The following is a 20,918-nucleotide window of genomic DNA, read 5'->3' as shown; positions in this document are numbered from 1 at the left end:
CTAGGGTTTATAGCTTATAAAACTTTAGTTAACTTGAGGTCTAAGCTGAATACAGAAACAAGGGAAGCCAGAGTGGAGGAGATAATTTGAGAGAACAAGAATGACTCAGGAGTATATACTCAGGAGTATATGATGAGACATCATCATAAAAATAATGATTAGGTTTAGTATTTGACAGTATGGGATGGATGGAACTACAGAAAGTTATGGTTAGAGAGCAGAATTTCAAAGTTATAGATCTTAGAGATGGTAAAATTCTAAGAGCTGGTTAATTTCATGGTGTTCTCGTGTTGCTATACAGCTAAAGTGGAGTGAAGGTGATTTTTGATGGTGAGGAATTTCAGTGACTTGTGGTCAGGTTGGTAGAGGGAGGGATTATCATGAATGCTTAAATCTCCTATGATAATTGCAAGAGCTTGGTTGGAGAACAGTATGATGAGCCAAGTAATGTGGTCACTGAGTGATTGGAAATGAAGTAAGTATATGATATAAATGAATATGCAGATAGGGTCATCAGATCTTAGTATATTTGCTGGTCCTTAGAAGAAGAAAGTTCGTGAAGGATGATGGTAGAAAAATGATCTGGAGGTGGCAAGGAGGAAAAGAAGTATATAAAACTCTTTTCCTGGCTTCATAAAGCAGGGAAATTGGAAGAAAAGCTCTCCAGTTTAGTTATGTCATTGGAGAGACTTGGTCCATTAAAAAACAATGCATATAGCTGGGAGTTTAAAAAAGACAAATGAGGTGTACTGGGGAAAGGCCTCTTCAGCAAGCATCATCAGAGAGAAGTTCAGTTACGCGCTCTACAGAGATAAGCCTTAGGGCAATTTCATGATGAACAAAAATGACTTCAGTAATCAGTAACTGTGAATTGCCTCTTTTCCATATTTTCTCTCTAACCCTGAGTCCACTTTCACCTGTACTCTCTGTATATTAGTGGAAGATTGTGTTCCAGATTTTTGGTTTTGTACCAACTCTAGTATATTACTTTAGTAAATTTAACAGACAAGTAACTCTGGCTGACTAATGGATTCATTAATGGGAAACATACTGGATAGGGGCTATAGTATTCATCTGTAGTATTAGGAACCTCCCAGAATCTCAATGATACCATAAAATTCCAAAGAGATAGTCAAATGGGTCTGCAGTCCAGGTTGGGGTTGGGAAAATATGCTTAAAGGATGTTTCATATACTTTGGAAATTATATAAAAGACAGAACCCTATTGAGGAAGGAATAAATATTCAGAATTGCATCCTGCTTCCACTTTTGTATGGCTTTCTATGTTTACAGTTTCCTTATGTACTTAAAAAAAGTCAGCCTTATTTAATTTGTATTATGCCATGTGTTCTAAGTTTTAAAAATAATATAGCCTTCTGAATAAAAGGTCTGCTAGTAGAGGAAATGTTAAGAAGGCTGCTGGTCCTATCACTTCAGTCGTTTGAAATATAAAACTCATAAATATGTTTCAGACATTTATATCAAAATGCCCAAAATTTCCACTTGTCTGATATTTCCTCCAAAATAACAGAATCAAGTGAGGCATCTAGACAAATCTTTTTTTTTTTTCTTTTTCTTTTTATTTAACTTTTAACATTTATTTTCACAAAGTTTTGGGTTACAAATTTTCTCCCCTTTTATCCCCTCCCCCCCCAAACCCAAGCATTCTAATTGCCCCTGTGACCAATCTCCTCCCTCTTCTATCCTTCCTCTCTGCCCTTGTCTCCATCTTCTCTTTTGTCCTGTAGGGCCAGATAGCTTTCTTTACCCCTTAACCTGTATTTCTTATTTCCTAGTGGTAAGAACATTACAGTTGATCCTAACACTTTGAGTTCCAACTTCTTTAGCTCCCTCCCTCTCCACCCCTTCCCTTTGGAAGACAAGCAATTCAATATAGGCCAAATCTGTGTAGTTTTGCAAATGATTTCCATACTAGTTGTGTTGTATGGGACTAACTATATTTCCCTCCATCCTATCTTGTCCCCCATTACTTCTATTCTCTTATGATCCTTTCCCTCCCATGAGTGTCGACCTCGGATTGCATTCTCCTCCCCATGCCCTCCCCTCTATCCTCCCCCCCACCCTGCTTGTGCCCTTGTCCCCCACTCTCCTGTATTGTGAGATAGATTTTCCTATCAAAATGAGTGTGCATTTTGTTCTTTCCTTTAGTGGAATGTGATGAGAGTAGACCTCATGATTTTCTCTCACCTCCCCTCTTTATCCCTCCACTAATAAGTCTTTGCTTGCCTCTTTTATGAGAGATAATTTGCCCCATTCAATTTCTCCCTTTCTCCTCCCAATATTTCTCTCTCACTGCTTGATTTCATTTTTTTTTTTAAGATATGATCCCATCCTCTTCAATTCACTCTGTGCACTCTGTCTCTATGTATGTGTACGTGTGTGCATGTGTGTGTGTGTACTCCCACCCAGTACCCAGATACTGAAATGTTTCAAGAGTTACAAATATTGTCTTTCCATGTAGGAATGTAAACAGTTCAACTTTAGTAAGTCCCTTATGACTTCTCTTTGCTGTTCACCTTTTCATGGTTCTCTTCATTCTTGTGTTTGAAAGTCAAATTTTCTTTTCAGCTCTGGTCTTTTCATCAAGAAAACCTGAAAATCCTCCATTTCATTGAAAGACCATTTTTTCTCCTGAAGTATTATACTCAGTTTTGCTGGGTAGGTGATTCTTGGTTTTAGTCCTAGTTCCTTTGACTTCTGGAATATCCTATTCCATTCCCTTCGATCCCTTAATGTAGAGGGTGCTAGATCTTGTGTTATCCTGATTGTATTTCCACAATACTTGAATTGTTTCTTTCTAGCTGCTTGCAATATTTTCTCTTTGACCTGGGAATTATGGAATTTGGCCACAATGTTCCTAGAAGTTTCTCTTTTTGGATCTCTTTCAGGTGGTGTTCTGTGGATTCCTTGAATATTTATTTTGCCCTCTGGTTCTAGAATCTCAGGGCAGTTTTCCTTGATAATTTCATGGAAGATGATGTCTAGGCTCTTCTTTTGATCATGGTTTTCAGGTAGTCCCAGAATTTTTACATTGTCTCTCCTGAATCTATTTTCCAGGTCAGTTGTTTTTCCAATAAGATATTTCACATTATCTTCCATTTTTCCAATCTCCTCGCTATGTTCTGTGATATCTGTCTTTCTCATAAAGTCCTTAGCGTCCATCTGTGCCATTCTAGTTTTGAAAGAACTATTTTCTTCAGTGAGCTTTTGAATCTCCTTTTCCATTTGGCTAATTCTGCTTTTGAAAGCATTCTTCTCCTCATTGGCTTTTTGAGCCTCTTTTGCCAATTGAGTTAGGCTAGTTTTCAAGGTGTTAATTTCTTCAACATTTTTTTGGTTCTCCTTTAGCAGGGAGCTGATCTGCTTTTCATGCTTCTCTTTCATCCCTCTCATTTCTCTTCCCAGTTTTCCTCCACCTCTCTAACTTGATTTTCAAAATTCTTTTTGAGCTCTTCCATGGCCTGAGCCCATTGGGTGGGCTGGGACACAGAATCCTTGATTTCTGTGTCTTTGTCTGATGGTAAGCATTGTTCTTCCTCATCAGAAAGGAAGGGAGGAAATGTCTGTTCTCCAAGAAAGTAGCCATCAATAGTTTTATTTCTTTTCCCTTTTCTGGGCATTCTCCCCAGCCAGTGACTTGACCTCTGAATATTCTCCTCACACCCACCTCACCTCCTGGTCCTCCCAGCCAGCGTTTGGGGACTGGGATTCAAATGCTGCTTCCCACCTTAGGGCTTTTGGCGGGGGCAGGGCTGCTATTCAGTGTGAGAATTAAGTTCAGATGGTCAGGTCGGGGCAGGGCCGCCTCTCAGGCTCAGTTCCCTCAGGGGGTTTATGTACAGACCTTCCACAATGGATCCAGGCTCCCGCCCGCTTGGGGAGCCCCTGTCTGCAACCGCCTCTCAGCTTCTATCTCCTGGGGGGGGGGGCCGAGCCATGGGGCACCCCACTCCCCTCTCGACCCGCCAAAGAGACTCTCTCACCAACCCCGTCACCTGTGGGTGGAGGGCCTTGTGCCGCCGCTGGAGATCCCGTCCCTGAAGCCTGCTTGGATCTGTACCTCTCGGAGCCGCGGCCGCCGCAGGTCTGGGCTGGGCTCCGCATCTGCAGTGCGACGGACCTTTTGCGAGAGGTTTGCAGGTCCCTCTGTGGGTGGAGGGACCCGCGTGGCCGTTGGAGATCCCATCCCCGTAGCCCGCTCGGATCTTTTCCTCACGGTGTCGCGGCCGCTGCAGGGCTACACTCAGCTCCCAGTCCCGGCGCCCAGTCCGCAGCGCGAAGGACCCCCCCACGAGAGGTTTGCAGGTCTCTCCGGAACAGAAATCTCCCTCGCTCCAATATTCCGTGGCCTCTGGGTGCAGAATTCACCGTGAGTTGATCCCCTGTAGCCGTTCTGTGGGTTGTGGGTTCGGAGCTATGTGTATGTGCGTCTTTCTACTCTGCCATCTTGGCTCCACCTCCAAGACAAATCTTTCGCGAGTCTAGGATGCAGGAATGACAATAATGATCCATAGCTTAAAACCTCTAGAAAGTCAACTCTCTGCTTAATCTGAATTATGTGCTTAAGTGAGTTCTGCCATGGATTTATTTTGTCACTACTGTTGACTTGAAAACTTGGTTCTAGAAAGAGAGAAAAGGCAATAGGCCAAATGCATACATTTTATGATTTAATTAATTAATCAATTCCCTATTAAAGAAAACGGTAACATAATGCATTATGGAGCCAGAAATGTTCTGGCTACCCAGTGCAGAAATCTTCTGACTTATATACATTTTGCCGTGAGAAAGGAACTCTCCTAGTTGAACAAATCATAAATTTAGTAAGACAAGACAATTAACAAAGTAATGTTGGTCAGGCCTTGGGATTCCAGCTGGGTAAACATATGTCTCAGGTGGTAAGGAAATCCCACCACTAGTAAGTGGCAGGCTTCCTACGCCAAACAGACAAGTGACACAGGAAAGGGCAAACAATGTTCAATAGAAACCCAGGATGCCTATTTTTTCCTTACCATTAATATGCTATAACATAGTATATGTCTATAGATAATAAGATACAGAGGAAAGCCTCATTATTCAAGATAATAGTGTCTTAGGTTAAAGGTCTCCTTAAGGAGTGTAGAGTCGGCCTTGGCTGGCTTTTGCTGACATAGGAAGAGGCACTCTCTGAGTTTGCTTCAGAGAGAACAAAGAGATTATTCCAAATTTTTATATTAAACATTATCACTACCTACCTATTCTTAGGACCACCTCTGTCCCCAACTGCCTTTGATCACTCATTTCTCCTTATGACATCAGTATAAAAGCAACTCGATAAAGAAAAGACAACTTTGCTTGTTAAAGGGTGAATAGTGGCTTAAGTCAGTATCCAAAATTTTTGAAACATCAATAATCTAATCCAGTGCATTCAGCCATACTAGGTTTTAATAAACTATGGTTCTATCTTGTACTCAGTTATCTTTCAAAATGGGTTCGTAAAAGCAATCGCTTCAGTACAGATTTCAGATTATAGTGAGGAAAGAGTCAGGACTTAGTGTAAAAAGTGCAGAAATTTAATTCAGGAAAACTGGTTTTTAATTAAGGCTCAGACACTTCTTAGGTATGTGTCCATGGTGAAATCACTTAAAATTTTGAAGCTTTCATTCCCCACCTGTAAAATGAGGTTAATAATACTTAGGTCTTACAAGGTTGTTGTGAGGAAAGTACTTTGTAAATCTTAGGCACTAGATGAATGTGAATTTTGCTTTTGTTTCCCTCAAGAATATCACCTGAAAGTTAAAAAATTACTTTCCTTCTGACCCACATGAATATTATTGTTTTATAAGAAATGAAGAGCAGGTGGACTTCAGAAAAACCTGAAAAGCCTTGCATGAACTGATGCTGAGTGAAACGAGCAGAACCAGAACACTGTACACAGAAACTGCAACACTGTTTGATGATCAATTTTGATAGACTTAGCTCTTGTCAGCACTACAAGGATCTAAGACAATTCCAAAAGACTCAAGATGGAATATGCTATCCAAATCCAGAGAAAGAACTATGGAGAACTGTGCAGATCCAAGCACATTATTCTCTCTTTTTTAAAATGTTTTTTCCCTTTTGTTCTGATTCTTCTTTCACAACATGACTAATGTAGAAATATGTTTAATTTGATTATATATGTATAGTCTATATTAGACTGCATTCTGTTTTGGGGAAGGGGGAGGGGAGGGAAGGAGAAAAAATGTGGAACTCAAAATCTTATAAAAGTGAATGTTGAAACCTAAAAAAATTAGACAACCGAACAACAACAACAAATACTTTCCTTGCATCTAGAATCGATCATTACTATGCAAGAACCTGGAATAGTCTTTCTTAGCCTAACAGTGTTCAGGGTAAGTTGAGGGAGAGTATGGAAAATATCTTGAGGGGCTCATTTACATAGTTTTTCCTTTTGGAATGTTAGTAGCAAAGAAACTATTATGTGAAACTGAGCTCTAAGTTTTCATTTTCATGATTTAATTTAGTACTTGTATGATTTTTAGTACTATTGAAGTCTTACAGACCTCAGGAATTACTGTAGTCTGCTTTGTGGGAAACTAAGATACTGTGTGGTCTGGGCACAGGGCTTCATGCTAGGAATTCCAATTTCTCAAGACAATGCAGTGGCCTTGGGCAAGGCTCAGGATTTCTCAGTGTGTCTCTTTTCCTCATAGAACTATTGTCTTTTTCTTGGCAACCAAGCTCTCAGGGGCCTCAGAGACAAACTTGTTTGAGAGTTGCTATAGAAGTGCAAAGTAGTGGTATGTATGTGAACTTCATTGTTGTGCCGTAAACTGGGTCAGATAACAAACTATTTCTTGTATCCCTAGTGAGAAGTTATGGTGAGAGAGAGCCATTCTCTTAATGAAACACTATCACCTCCCTTCTGCACCTTCTTACAATTGAAGTGTTCTGTTAATCTGAGTTTTGAAGCAGGTAGAGATTTTGATTATAACTTGACTGTGCCTAGACACAGTTATCTTGGCAAGAAATTCATATCCTTCTGCTTAGAAAAAAAATCAAAACATTTACTAGAGTAAATACATTTAAAGACACTTAGCATGCATATTCTTTAATAAAACAAATCTTTGAAATGATAAAGTTTAGATTGCCACATGGTGCTCAATATAAAAATCTTTCATCTCTCTCTACTAACATTTGTGCTTTCTGCAACAAATTGGCAAATCACTTAAACTTATAGTATTCACAAAACATGCATCAGGAATGGTCCCTTGCAATTACATAAGCATCGGCTCTAGACTTATAATTTCATTGGTATAGAAAACTCTCCCAGATGAGAAATCTCCCTCTACCAATGCAAATTAACCACTTCTCTGCAACCTACACTGAGAGTTGCTTGGAGCATTGAAAGGTTAGGTGTCTTCCCCAGGGTCATGTAGCTGATACATGTTAGTGGTGGGACTTGAACCCAGGCTCTCCTGTCTTTATGGCTGACTCTAGCCACTGAGGCATACAGACTCTCTGGCTGTATGCCAGAGAATATGAAGAGAATAAAGGTAGCTAAAAGTTGTATTGTTAAAATGACCCAGTTAAAAATCATTATTATTATGAAAACAGTTTTATATGGCAAAGCATTTTGATCTCACAGAGGTCTTTGGACCTCACCTAAATACCCTCATTTTTGCTTGATATTCCACAATGATTGTCTTAACTTTCAGTTTTGACTATATGTGACCCATCTTTTTTTTTTTTGTTTTCAACACTGTTATGAAAAAAAGAAAAGAAGGAAAAAAAATGAAAAAAATCTCCAATCTTATGAATGATTAACTAGAAATCACCTCTTAGTTGAAAGAGATACTTTAGGAAATTTTGGAATATTAAGTAAAATGAACATCTTTTCCCCCTTCTAACTGAACTTCTAAAACTAACACTGTATATCCAATATGTGATTGTCTGTGCCACTAGGGTGGCATAGTAAGAGCAGTGACTAGAACACATTTCCACCACAAAACTGAGTAACACTCACCTACAAACATGCAAAGCAAATAGAGGAAAAGTGAGCACAAACTTTGAGTAGAACGGTGGTGAGGCACCCATGCAAGAAATTCTATGGCTTAGGACACTCATGCATTGGGCTGTCGTGCCTCAAGGTGCTTCCTTATTTCCTGATGCAGTCCTTATGATGATCCAGCCTTGGCACGATGTCTCTGCTGGGCCACTTTCTGAGCTGGGTTCTTAGGGTCTATTCCTCTCTAGAATTCCACTCTCTATTGTCAGGATTAATACTCAATTGAATCCCTAGTCAGCTCTCTTTTCTGTTGCCAACGCTCATGCTTTTTAAAGCTGCCTTTTGCTTCATGTCACTACTTCTCTATGTCCTTGTCTTCCTGGAAAGGGTATGTCTGTTCTTGAAACTATGCTTCCAAGTCTCTTGCCTGATACATGTGATATCTGCTACTGCTAGTAGATGTGGCTGTATTCTCTGTGCTCAATGACAAACAGTGCAATTTCCCCTTCTTTCACTGTGTAAGTATAGGTGTCTCTTTCATATAGCTGTTCTTGTACTAGAATAGCAGAAGCCAACTCGTTTTTGACTTGACTGTTTTGTAAGTCTAGTCAGAGGCTTAGCCAATCATTTTCGGACAGAGACCAATGTCTCCTTTCTAATTGAATTAAATAGTGTGCTTATACTTCATAAAGTGAACACCTGAAGTAGCCCCATCTTACAGTTAACAACACCTTGTGATTAGATTCGGGTCTTTTGGGATTGATCAAAGACCAATTCCCTTGTATGTGTCTATGTCTTCATGCAAATTTGTACACATATAGCCTTCCATCCATCTATCCATCCATCCATTCATGTGAGTGCATGCGTGTGTGCGTGCATGCATGTGTGTGTGTTTATAGGGGAGCATGAGAAAGGAAAATAAGCCCCTGAGTTAGGGAGTGGGGTAGGAATTATGGTTTGCATTTGTGTAATGAGGGGAGAAAGTGAGGGTGGAAATAAACATTTGTATAATGCCTATTATGTGCCAGATACTGTGCTAAGTGCTTTTAGAAAATATTATCTCATTAGAGCCTCACAATGACTCTGGGAGGTAGGTGCTATTATGATCCTCATTTTAAAGTTGAAGAAACAGAAAAACAAAGGTTAAGTGACTTGCCCAGGGTCACATAGCTAGTGTCTGAGGTCAGATTTAAACTGACATCATCCTAATTCAAAGCCCAGTTCACTATCCACTGTGACACTTACTCCTTCATGAATGAATATGTATATATACCCATATACATGAAGTCATGTTACTATGTTAAGGTCTATGTGCCAAGCATGAAAATTTGGGAGAAAGGGTGGTTGGAATAAATCTGCCATTCTGCCAGTTAGAAAAATAAAACAGATTTTCTTCTAAATCTTTAGTTACAGATCAGGCATTTGTGACACTTGCTACCAATGATGTTTACTGCCAGGGAGCTCTTGTTCTTGGACAATCCTTAAAAAATCACAGGATAACAAGAAAACTGGTGATACTAATTACATCTCAAGTTTCCAGTCTAATGAGGTAAGTTGCATAAAAGTCAATTGTATATATTTGAACATTTTTGTTTAATTTAGAACAAATATTCTAATTCCTTTTCATATTATGGATCTAAACTTATATAAATACCCTTTATTTGCTCACTATCTCTAGATAAACTTTATCTTTTGAAAAAATATACATTTGTAGAATATCTAGAAAAGAATAAGCAGTAGAATTCATATAAATTAACATATTGACAATAGACTATGAGCAATTTATAACTGTTGTATAAGTATGTATATATGTGTATATACATACATATACACATATACATATATGTTATGTATTACCCAGATCTCTATAGGTATATGGGTGTTGCTAGCTAGCTGGCTAGTCTGGGATATGTGATTTAATTATTTAATTGGTTTGAAGAACTCCCAGGATATAAACTCATTTCATCTATGCAACTCATCTTTAACTTATAATTTTACAGAGTTACTGAGGGCTTTGAGAGGTTATGTAACTTGACTATGGTCACAAGGTTAGTATGTGGAAAAGGTAGAACTTGAACTCAAGTCTTTCTGACTCTAGGATTGTACTTTCATCCACTAGTCAGTCCAGTATCTATAATCTATTTCTATGTCTATGTGTCTGTGTGTGTATATATATATGTGTGTATGAGTACATATACACACATATATACATACACACATATCTATCTATCTATACATATTCTATATTCTATAAAGGCAGCTAGGTGGTGCTCTATGGGGTCAGGAGGACCTGAATTCAAATCTCACCTCAGACACTTGACATTCATTAGCTGTGTGACCTTAGGCAGTTGCCTCCTCCTGGGTCATCTCCAGTCATCCTGATGAATATCTGGTCACTGGATTCAGATGGCTCTGGAGGAGAAGTGAGGCTGGTGACCTGCACTGCCCTCCCTCACTCAAAACAAAGTCAAGTGCAAGTCATGCCATCATTTCTCTGATAGCATGGTCTTCTTTGGTAACAAAGGACGAACACACATGGATTCTGTACATATATATGTATGTATACATAATGTTTGGACAGGACCAGTGCCGATATTCATTTCCCCATCCCCTGCATTCCCAACAGAATACAAACTCCTTGAAGGGAGAAACTATTGTATATTGTGCTTTGCATTCCTAGTGCCTAGAAATACTTTGCATTTAGTAGATGCTTGATCAATATTTGGTGAGCTGAGCATTTTAGGCTAAGTACATGGTAAAAGACTGATACGTCATTATTTCAGGGGACTTGAACTTATCCATGCCATACCAAAATATGTATCATGTTGCAAAGTGGTTCTGTTCTGTATGTTTGTCTATGGGTATGGAAATAGATTCCTGGTTTGCATTTGAATATTTTAGAATATGTTATGTCCTATGTATACAGGTGTGCCTGTTTATAGGTAGACAGGTTATGATGTTTCTTGTGTTGTTTTATAATTGTTTATATTGTTTATAATACAATATTATATATTGTTTATAATACAACACTCAAGGAACTATTTATTTCTCCTCAGGTGTGACCAGGTGAATAAGCCTTGTGATTTGAATAGTTAGACTTCAGCTGTAAGCATGACATACATACTTAACTAACAGAGAGCTAAGCATGTTTTACCATGAAGTTCTCCTCAAAAAAAAGTTTTACTGATTCCTGTTGGTTTTTCATTACAGTATTTTTGCAATTAGCCACCCTTTCATTAAACTTCCCTTGTAAGAAAGAAAAAATAGTTAATGAATGAAAAAAAGCATTTATTAAGTGTTTATTCTGTGCAGTTTTACTAATGCCTCTTAGCTTTTCATTACAGCGTTTTTGCAATTAGCCACCCTTTCATTAAACTTCCCTAATAACAAAGAAAAGTAGTTAATTAACGAATGAGAAAAACATTTGTTAAGTGTTTGCTATGTGCAGAATATGGTTCTATGCTCTGGATTTTTAAATTAAAAAACAAAATAGTGTATACCCAGCTCTCAATGAACTCAGTATACATAGGAGTTTTCAACTGTAAGTCAGATGGAAAGGACCCAAGTGGATAGTAATGTCTATATTTTGCCATAATTTCTATGAATAAAAGTATAGATTTCCGATATTGAACAATATGTTAGTGTCAGGGACTTTGGTGCTGAGAACTATCTTTTCTAGGTTTTCAATAGCTGTGATTGTTTAGTAGGTGAAGGCCTCAGCATCCACATCTCTACAAGTGTTGCTCGCCTAGACAACAACTGCAGGAAGGAGGCTGGGAAAAGGGGTTATGGTTGGGACAGTGCTGTTGTCCATGGGGCTCTTAGGCTTACTTCTCCTTTGGTAGTTAGTTGGCATTGGTGTTGGTGGTGTATGGATATCCACAGAACCCCTAAGTGAAATCTATTTTAACCATTCCAAATGGATACAAACTCTCTCCTTCTGTACCACTGATTTGGCATGAAACATATATACTGTCTTGTTATTTATTTAGGTATCTCTTTAGGGTTAGTAATATGCTTTACAGAAATTATCTCATTTGATTCTCATCAACACTGTGCTGAATGGTCATTTGGGAAAATTTTCGTGAGAATCCACATAGATGAAAATGGTTACTATTCACTGACATTTCATAGGTAAGATGATGGGTTCTGCTGCTTCACATCTGTCTTTCGTTCTCCTGGTTTAATTTGCCTAAGAACCAAAAAGTACCTTGCGAGCAAAGTACACAGTACTTTCAAATCATTATCTTAAATTTGTTTGTCCTGGGAACTTCAGAGCTTGTTGGCAAAATTCTGGTTGCCTATCCTCATTATAGCTTTGGGTGTAATTGGTTTTTCACCTTTGGTCATGACCAGTTTTGGACCATTTGTAAATAGGTATATGTATCTATGAACCAACATTAAATACTGTTTTGAGGACATTTTATGCACAAAACATTGTGTGGGATCAAGGAAAGGGTAAAGAAGAAATTCATTACCTGTCCTTATGTATACATATAAAGAGGCATAGTGCATAAAATCCATTACTTAGGCACAGAATAACTTTATTAGAGTCTCATCTCTTTTATTTATTACCTATGTAATGACAAGGCAGTTACACAACTGCTTCTAGCCTCAGTTTCTTCTTCTTGAAACTGAGGAGAATAATTACATTATTTCACAGTGTTGATGAGTTGGGGGTCCAATTTGATCTGGATTTCGAATTATATGTAGGTTCACATAGTTGTAGTATTGATGTGGAATTTAGCAGAAGTGGGGTATTCCATGTAAGAGGGCATAGTGTAAATAAAGGAATGGAAACCATGTAGGAAAGACATATTTGGATACAGTTAGTAAAATTATTTGGATTTCATGTAAGGGAATTTGTTTTTATGAGATTTCATTACTGTGGAGAAATCACTCTAACACTGCAGATTGACACTTATTTGGCACATTATAGCCTTGGAGAGTGGGCAGGAGGGATCAAGAAGTTAAGTGATTTGCCTATGGTACAAACAGCCAGTGTGTATTACAAACGGGACTTGAATTCAGATCTTCTTCCCTCTAAGGCTGGCTTTCTTTCCACCATACCATAACGTTTCTCCTCTTCTTTCAGGGAATAGTGAAAGTAAGTAGTTGAAGAAACAGATTGGGGCCAGAATAAAGAGAGTCTTAAATGTCAAGCTAAGGTGTTTAGTTATTTTCTACAACACAGGAGAAATCATTTAGAATTTATAAACAAGGGGATTAAATGATAGAATTTTTTTTTAATTAATCTAGTGGAGTAATACATGATAAATCGAAGAGCAGTAGTCAAAGGCAGATTTCTGAATAAAGTCATAGTATATAACAAAATGCCACATGAAAATGATGTGACTACTAATGAATCACAAGTAATTTGGATCTATATAACATTGGACTGATTACTAGTTAAGTATATAGACTAGGGAGTGGTAGGAGATAGCATAGTATGAATCTATTTCTTAATATCATTGATTGAGGAACTTTTCTTCAAACTGAATGAAAAGCAAAATAGAATATAGTTATTAAATTTAGCTATTTAATGTCACAAGAATAAAAATATTATATAATAGATCTACCCCTTCTTAGTGGAAATAAATTATATTCTACTGTATAAATATTATGTGACACAGAAATCTTTACGTGAATTTCAAAACATCAGTCTATTCCTGTGTCCAACAGGATGAGTAATTCTACCTTTTTAAAGATTTCTCCAAGGAAATAGTAGTTGGAGGTTTTGAGAGCAATCTGTGTTGTAGCAGACTGTATGCCAATATATTTATTTTGCTTGCTACCCTTTGGCTTCTAAACATAAATCTATTTTTGTGATCTATGATTTAATAGTACAAAAGGCCAGTCTCTTAAAGAAGAATGTTATATTATATTAAAATGTTCACTCCTTGCTCTGATTTATATATGTGTATGTATACATACATGTGTGCATGTGTGTATGTGTATAGATAGATATCATATAAGACTTAGCAGCTGCAGCTTTAAAAAAGATGAGAACTTGGGATACAATCTTCAAAAAGGAAAGAGATAAAGGTTTGCAACCAAGGATTACTTCCAAATCCAACAAAAATAAATATAATATTAAGGGGGGAAAATGGACCTTTAAACTTAAAGAATGAAATTGTAGGTTATAAATTAAAATCATAAATTAATTAAATTATAATTTAAACAATTAAACATTATTTCCAAACATTCTTGATAAAAATATTGGAATATACTTTTTTCTTCCTTCAGGGATGTTCTCTGCAAAGTTTTTGATGAAGTAATTGAAGTGAATTTGGAAGACAGTGCTGACTATGTCCACTTGGCTTTGCTGAAGAGACCGGAACTTGGTGTAACCTTCACTAAACTTCACTGTTGGACTCTTACTCATTACAGCAAATGTGTCTTTATGGATGCTGATACATTGGTGAGTATAATAGAAAATGGCGAAGATCAATTACTATGATATAAAACTAAAAAAAATCTTACAGTAGTTGTAGGGAGATTGTGAAAAGATGATGGCATACTAGGATGCAGAGGATTTCACAGAGCTTAGAGATGCACCATCTCTGGTAAGGCAATGAATCACCTTTGGACTCCTTCACTCAAAACAGAAGTCCACAGAAAAATCTCCAGAATCCTGCAGAGAGACTGTCATGGAGAAGTTAATTTAGATCAAGGATGAGACATGGTGCATATAGCATTCCAAAAAGATACCCCAAAATGAAAACTCCAAAATGTCATGGTCAAAATCCCAAGTTTTCAGGTCAAAGAAAAAAGTACTGTTAGCACCCAAATGTAAATGGTTCACATACCAAGAAGCCACAGTAAGCATTAAGCATCCAAAAGACTTAGCAACTGCAATTTTAAAGAGGATAAGAATTTGGGATACAGTTATCAAAAAGGGAAGAGAGAAAATTTTACAAAGAAGGATAACTTTCAAATCCAGCTAAATAAACATAATGTTATGGGGAAAAATGGACCTTTAAACAATTAAAATTTAAAGAATTTAATTATAGATTATCAATTAAAATTATAAATTAAAGAATTACATTATAATGTAAAAATTATAAATTAAAGAATTAAAGATTATTTACATACATTCTTGATTAAGAACCTAGAATTAAATAGAAATTTTGACATAGAAATTCAGATTCCAAGAGAAGCATAGAAAGGTCCGCATTTACTCATTTGAAAGGAAATATATGAGGATGAATTGTTTACATGTTAAAGGGGAATACAAAACAAATATCAGAATCTCCATATCTTTAAGGGTCATAGAGAAAATTATAGTAAATTGGTAGGTACTTTTGTTCTGTTTTAATGGTCTTGTAGAGAGGACTGTCCTGGGGGAGAAAGGAGGAAGAAGGGGAGGAAAATCACTATTGCATAATAGTGGTGCATAATGTGAAGAAAATATCATCATGGAGAAAGAGTGAGGGAAGTAAATATCTCATGAATTTAATTGGATAGACAAAAAGTGAACATTGTCTCAAATACATACAAACACATAGAGATTTTGGTATAGAAATACTTTAAACTAAAAAGGAAAATAGAAGGGGACAGAGGAAGGAGGTAGACAGGGGTCTAAGAGGGAGGACAGGATAGGTAAAGGCATAGTTGTAAGCAAAAAAGAAAAAAAGACTTGAATATTTGTGGGAGAAATATGAAGGTGGTCTAAAAGGAAAGGAACACGGAGATAAAACCTGGCATTGGGATGGCATAAAGGCAAGATAAAAGATATAGCAGAGAAAAAAATAATACTTCACTTTTAAGAGCACAGATGTTGGGCATACTTCCTTTCTTTTATTACCTCCATAATTGTAAAAAAAGATGTGGCAGCAAAAAAAAAAAGTACAAAAAGACCAAGAAAGTATAGCTGTGAATGTGAATGGATTAAACTCACTCATAAAATGGAAGGGGGTAGCAGACTACAGCAGGACGATTTGTACCGATCTTTTAATATTCTATATTCGTATAACAAGAAGTTTCTAATTTGCACTGAACTGCTATCCCATTTCCTTGAGAATGTAACATTCTTATGCTTACTATATAGCATCAGCTATTCAACATACAAGTATTTATTGAACTTTTTGTAGCATTCTCAATTATTGTTCTGTGTGTTATGTGACAAATATGAAATATAGCCCCTTAGCTCAAGGAGTTTACAATATAAATATTTAATGTGTGTAATACAAAACAATTAAAACAGTAGTTCTTAACCATTCTGTGTGTCATAGAGCCCTTTGATAATCCTTCGAAGCCTATGAGTCCCTTCTCAGAATAATGTTTTCTAAATTCTAAAATAACATACATGAGATTACAAAGGAAAGAAATTATATTGAAATAGTTATAATTTTTTTAAGTTTTATTTAGTATTTCACTTTTCCCCAGTTACATGTAAAAATAATTTTTTAACATTTGTTTTTAAAACTTTCTGAGTTTAAATTCTCTCCCTTTCTTCTCATTTCCCATCATTGAGAAGGCAAGAAATTCAATACAGGTTATACATGTGTAGTCATGCTAAACATTTCTATAATATTGTGAAGGAAAACATAGGTCAAAAAAAAAAAACCAACCCAAGAAAAATAAAGTTAAAAATGTATGCCTTAATCTGTATTCAGACATCATCAGGTCTTTCTTTGGAGATAGATAACATTTTTCATCCTAAGTCCTTCAGAGTTGTCTTGGACCATTGCATTGCTAAAAATAGCTGTCATTCAAAGCTGTTCATCCTACTACATAGTACTTTTCACTTTGCATCAGCTAACGTAAGTCTTTACAGGTTTTTCTGAGAGCATCCTGCTCATCATTTACTATAGCACCATACCATCACAATCAGATAGTGCTATTTATTCAGCCATTCACCAACTGATGGGTGTCTCCTCAATTTCCAATTCTTTGTCCCCAGAAAAGGGCTGTTATAAATATATAATTTTTTAAAATACATTTCATGGACCCTACATGAAGAACCATCTCGATTATTGGACAGCATAAAATCAAGTGCCAAATTGTGTATACTCAGTAAATAGAGTAGGAGAAATCTTTACATACTAGAATACACTACACTTTGGAGGGGACTCACACTTAAATTCTAATGTGGATACTTATCAGTCATGTGGTCATGGATAAGCTACTGAGTATGATGAGAACTGAGTTTTCTCTGTAAAATTAGGATAATACTACTTCTATTTTTACCCTCATGGGGTTATTAGGATCACATAAAATAATGTATATAAAACACCTTTTGAATCCTAAAGGGATATATATGTGTGTGTGTGTGTGTGTGTGTGTGTGTGTGTGTGTGTGTGTGTTATTATTAGATATACAGAGAGGATTGCTATGCCTGACCAGTTATTACCCATCTGATTTTTGGGGTAGCTGGCAGCAGACTTGGAAACTTCTATATTCAAGAAGTTGATTTAAATGGAAACCTCAATCTTCAAGTTCGTGATCAAATTTCAACAGAGAGTCTATGTTCTGAGGTGGAATGAGTGCTGGTAGTTTATTTGGTTCTAGTTTATTCTGTAATGTATCTTTGAAAAGGTGTCTGAATGAAATGGCAAATAAGCAAGGGAGCAGAACAAAAGGCTATTCAATACTTTTTCTTTTTTTTTTTTTTCAACTAGAACACCATTTAGAAAGTCACTGAGGAAACTGCTGCCATCAGACTCTCAGAGGTAGCATATTAAATATGTTCTGTGGTCTTTACTATGTGCTTGTGTTTCCTTTGTTTCACTCGTCATTCATGTTAGAATAGGGCAGGTGAACGTTTAAAGGTAGTGCTTTAAGAACATCAAGAAAATCACTTTAATTTCAAAGGCAGAGTTACTGGAGAATTTTTTTTTCTTTAGAAATACAGAAAACTTCACTCAATTCTGACTGAATTTAAAATGACGCATTAAGACAAAACAAACAAAAACAAAAAGTGCCTGTGTTTTGTTTTTTTTTTATCCCTAAGTGTCAGTTTCATTTGTTAGTTGCTTGCCAACCCCCTGAGACATACTGATGCAATTTTTAAGCTGGCTTCTGTTTCTCTAGGTGCTGTGTAATATCGACGAGCTATTTGACCGGGAAGAGCTCTCGGCAGCCCCAGACTCTGGGTGGCCAGATTGTTTCAACAGTGGAGTATTTGTTTTCCGACCGTCTCTAGAAACTCATAGCCTCCTGATGCAGCATGCAGTGAAACATGGAAGTTTTGATGGTAAATCTTGGAGAGGAAAGAGTTGCTTGCTTAGAAATTATGCTTACTCCTACTTGGATTTTATCTTTTTATTCCATGTATTTTTAATCAGCTCAGTAGGCAAGGATAGGTAGGTTAAAAGGATAAAATTGACAAAAACAACTGTAAAGAGCCATTGACATGGTATTCAGTTAAGTGGGTAAAATAGAAGATAGATTGCTGAAAACTAGAACCTGTCTTTGAAATCATCTAGTCCAATCCCTTTCTTTTACAGATGAGGAAATACAGGCTCAGAGAAATTGAAAGACTTGTCTAAAGTCACAGAGCTACTCACTGGCAGAATTAGAACTCTAAGTCACTATTCTGTCTATGCAGAGTTAAAGAGAGAAAGGCATTAAAGTGAAAGGAAAGTCCAGTGGTAATTAAGGCAGAACATAGTGACGTGATTGTTTTAAATTCTAATAATAGAGGAAAAATCTGTCTAGAAAATAGAAATTACCTTAACAGAGAGGTAAAGATATTAGAAACTAAAAGTGACACAGTGGGAAGTAAGCTTGACAAATACCAACTTGCTCTTATGAGATGTGCTGATGATAATTTTAGGGAAAAAATAATGGTACTTCACATTTTATTTTGAATTATCAAGACTTCTAGGAAGAGAAATATAAGTATAAGGCTTTAGCTGACAGTAGTTATGTGAATTCGTCTCACTGTTCTCTTGGATCATTAGACCCAATTTCTTTTGCTCTAATATTTTAATGGGTCACATTGTTCTAGTTTTCTGATTCTGTCTGTGAGAGCTTTTGTGGAAGTTATTGTAAATTCTTCATAGGGAACAGTCTGAAACAATATTATCCTAAAAGCAGAGAAGCCAGTAATTCCTAGTCTCCTTCATCATGAATTTGTGTCTATTTTCTTAATCTCTTCATATGACGTTTATGCATTTCTCTTGTGTGTTTCTCTTTTTTAATTATTTAGGAGCTGACCAAGGATTATTGAATAGTTTCTTCAGTAACTGGGCAACTTCAGATATTCAAAAACATTTGCCATTTCTCTATAACTTGAGCAGTAACACCATCTATACGTATAGACCTGCTTTCAATAAGTAAGTTTGATTACTATTGAGTTTTTTTTCATTCTTTAATCTAGTAGGTTTTTCTCTTTCCATAGAAGTCTAGTAGCTTTTTCTCTCTCCATAGCAGTCTGATGTATAAATACAAATGGCGTTCATGTTAGCTCAAGACTCATAGATTTCAAGTGTCTGATTATTTTATTTATGGGCCAACATTTCTGACTTACTGGTAATAATCATGGGCAGGGCTAATACTAGCATGAGGTGCTTGGTACTAGGATGTAGACACCTACATCCCAGAAAGTATGATGACCCTCTTTGGTTGGGGTTTACTTCTGGTTTCCTAGACAACTACTCTTCCTTCCCAGCACCAACTAGTCAGGATTTACTTCTGAGGGGCCTAGTTTACCACTCCCTCAGGGTCCCCTGAATGTGCCATACCCTTTTTCTGAGTTGCCTTCCCTCCTAGTCAGGAAGATTGCACTAATTCTGTTCCCATATGAACCACCATGTTGGATGCCTTGTATCAGTGTGAACTCACTTGGTGCCATAAATAATGAAGGCTGTTCCCATTTAACTGTTCTGACCATCTTCTCACCCTCCCCACCTATCCTCATCCATAGTAAACTCAAACATAGCGCTTCTGCAATTATTAGCCTCCACTTTATTGCCTTCTCTTTACACTATACTAGGGGTTCTTAACCTTTTATTTCTTTTTTTTTTAATGGAATCCTTTGGCAGTCTCCTGAAACCTATGGGCCTCTTCTCAGACTAAAATAATTATATTGAACTATAGTTATCCAAATATATTTTAAAATAAGTTCATGCAACCCAATTCTAGAACTCCTATACTACATTATCCAAGTGCTTTACTCTGTTATGGTACAGTGGAAAGATCCCAGGATTTAGAATCAGAAATCCTAAGTGTGAATTTTGTATCATCTTGAGCATGTAATTTCATATTTATGAGCAACAGGAAAAACCCAGAGATAAGCCTAAGATGAACGTCAAGATCCCTGTCAGCTCTACATCTATGATCTTGTAGCTGTCCTGTAAGATTCTTTTAATATTCTGGTACTTACTAAAATGCAGCATCAGCCCTGTCTCTCACCAGTGTTGGCTGCTCCTTTTCTTGCAGCCCCTGATATACAAGGCCAGAAAGTGGAGCTGACATATAGTCCTTGTTCCCAATGCTACTTTCATATCCTCCCCTTTCCATTGTCACTCATCAATACTTTTCCCCTTTAAATTCCAATACATTTTGTATGGATCTTGCTGATGTCATTTATAGACCTTTGGATCAGTCAGTCAGCTAGATTTGTTGAGTATCTACTGAATGCTAAATGTGAAGTGCTAGTTGGATACATAGCTCACAGTCTTTTTCTCCACCTCAACCTATACCTACTTTCACTACTCTGCTCTGCATGTTCCTTAGCCTCCTTAACAGGCCTCTGTCTTCAGTGTACTTTAACCTCCCTTTTCCTGCACTCTCTTGACCCCAATCATTCATGCTTCTGTCCCACAACCCTAGATTAGTTGAATTTACCCTAAGTGCTAGAATTTCTAGTTACCACTGTTACCTATTACCTATTCTTGGTAATAGGATGTAGAATTGGAAAAGACCTTAAATGTCCTTTAGTCCATTCTATATTTTACAAAGGT

At 36.9% G+C, this 20,918-nt stretch overlaps 1 protein-coding gene across 6 annotated transcripts in view; it reads left to right on the top strand.

The window, feature by feature from the left end:
• Positions 1 to 20,918, top strand: part of GYG2 (glycogenin 2) — a 57,808-nt gene that overhangs the window by 10,308 nt on the left and 26,582 nt on the right. For all 6 annotated transcript variants that reach the window (XR_011968134.1, XM_072614482.1, XM_072614481.1 and 3 more), the window contains exons 3-6: positions 9,415 to 9,556; positions 14,254 to 14,428; positions 18,043 to 18,205; positions 19,163 to 19,289. Coding sequence is in view for 5 of the 6 variants with exons in the window: in XM_072614482.1 (XP_072470583.1) it covers positions 9,415 to 9,556; positions 14,254 to 14,428; positions 18,043 to 18,205; positions 19,163 to 19,289 (607 nt within the window). In the remaining variant the exon portion in view is untranslated. The remainder of the gene's footprint in view (positions 1 to 9,414; positions 9,557 to 14,253; positions 14,429 to 18,042; positions 18,206 to 19,162; positions 19,290 to 20,918) is intronic.

The sequence above is a fragment of the Notamacropus eugenii genome, chromosome 5, assembly GCF_028372415.1.
Source record: "Notamacropus eugenii isolate mMacEug1 chromosome 5, mMacEug1.pri_v2, whole genome shotgun sequence".
Lineage (NCBI taxonomy): Eukaryota > Metazoa > Chordata > Mammalia > Diprotodontia > Macropodidae > Notamacropus > Notamacropus eugenii.
The sequence above is the reverse complement of the archived record's forward strand: the minus strand, read 5'-3'. Positions and strand labels throughout refer to the sequence as shown.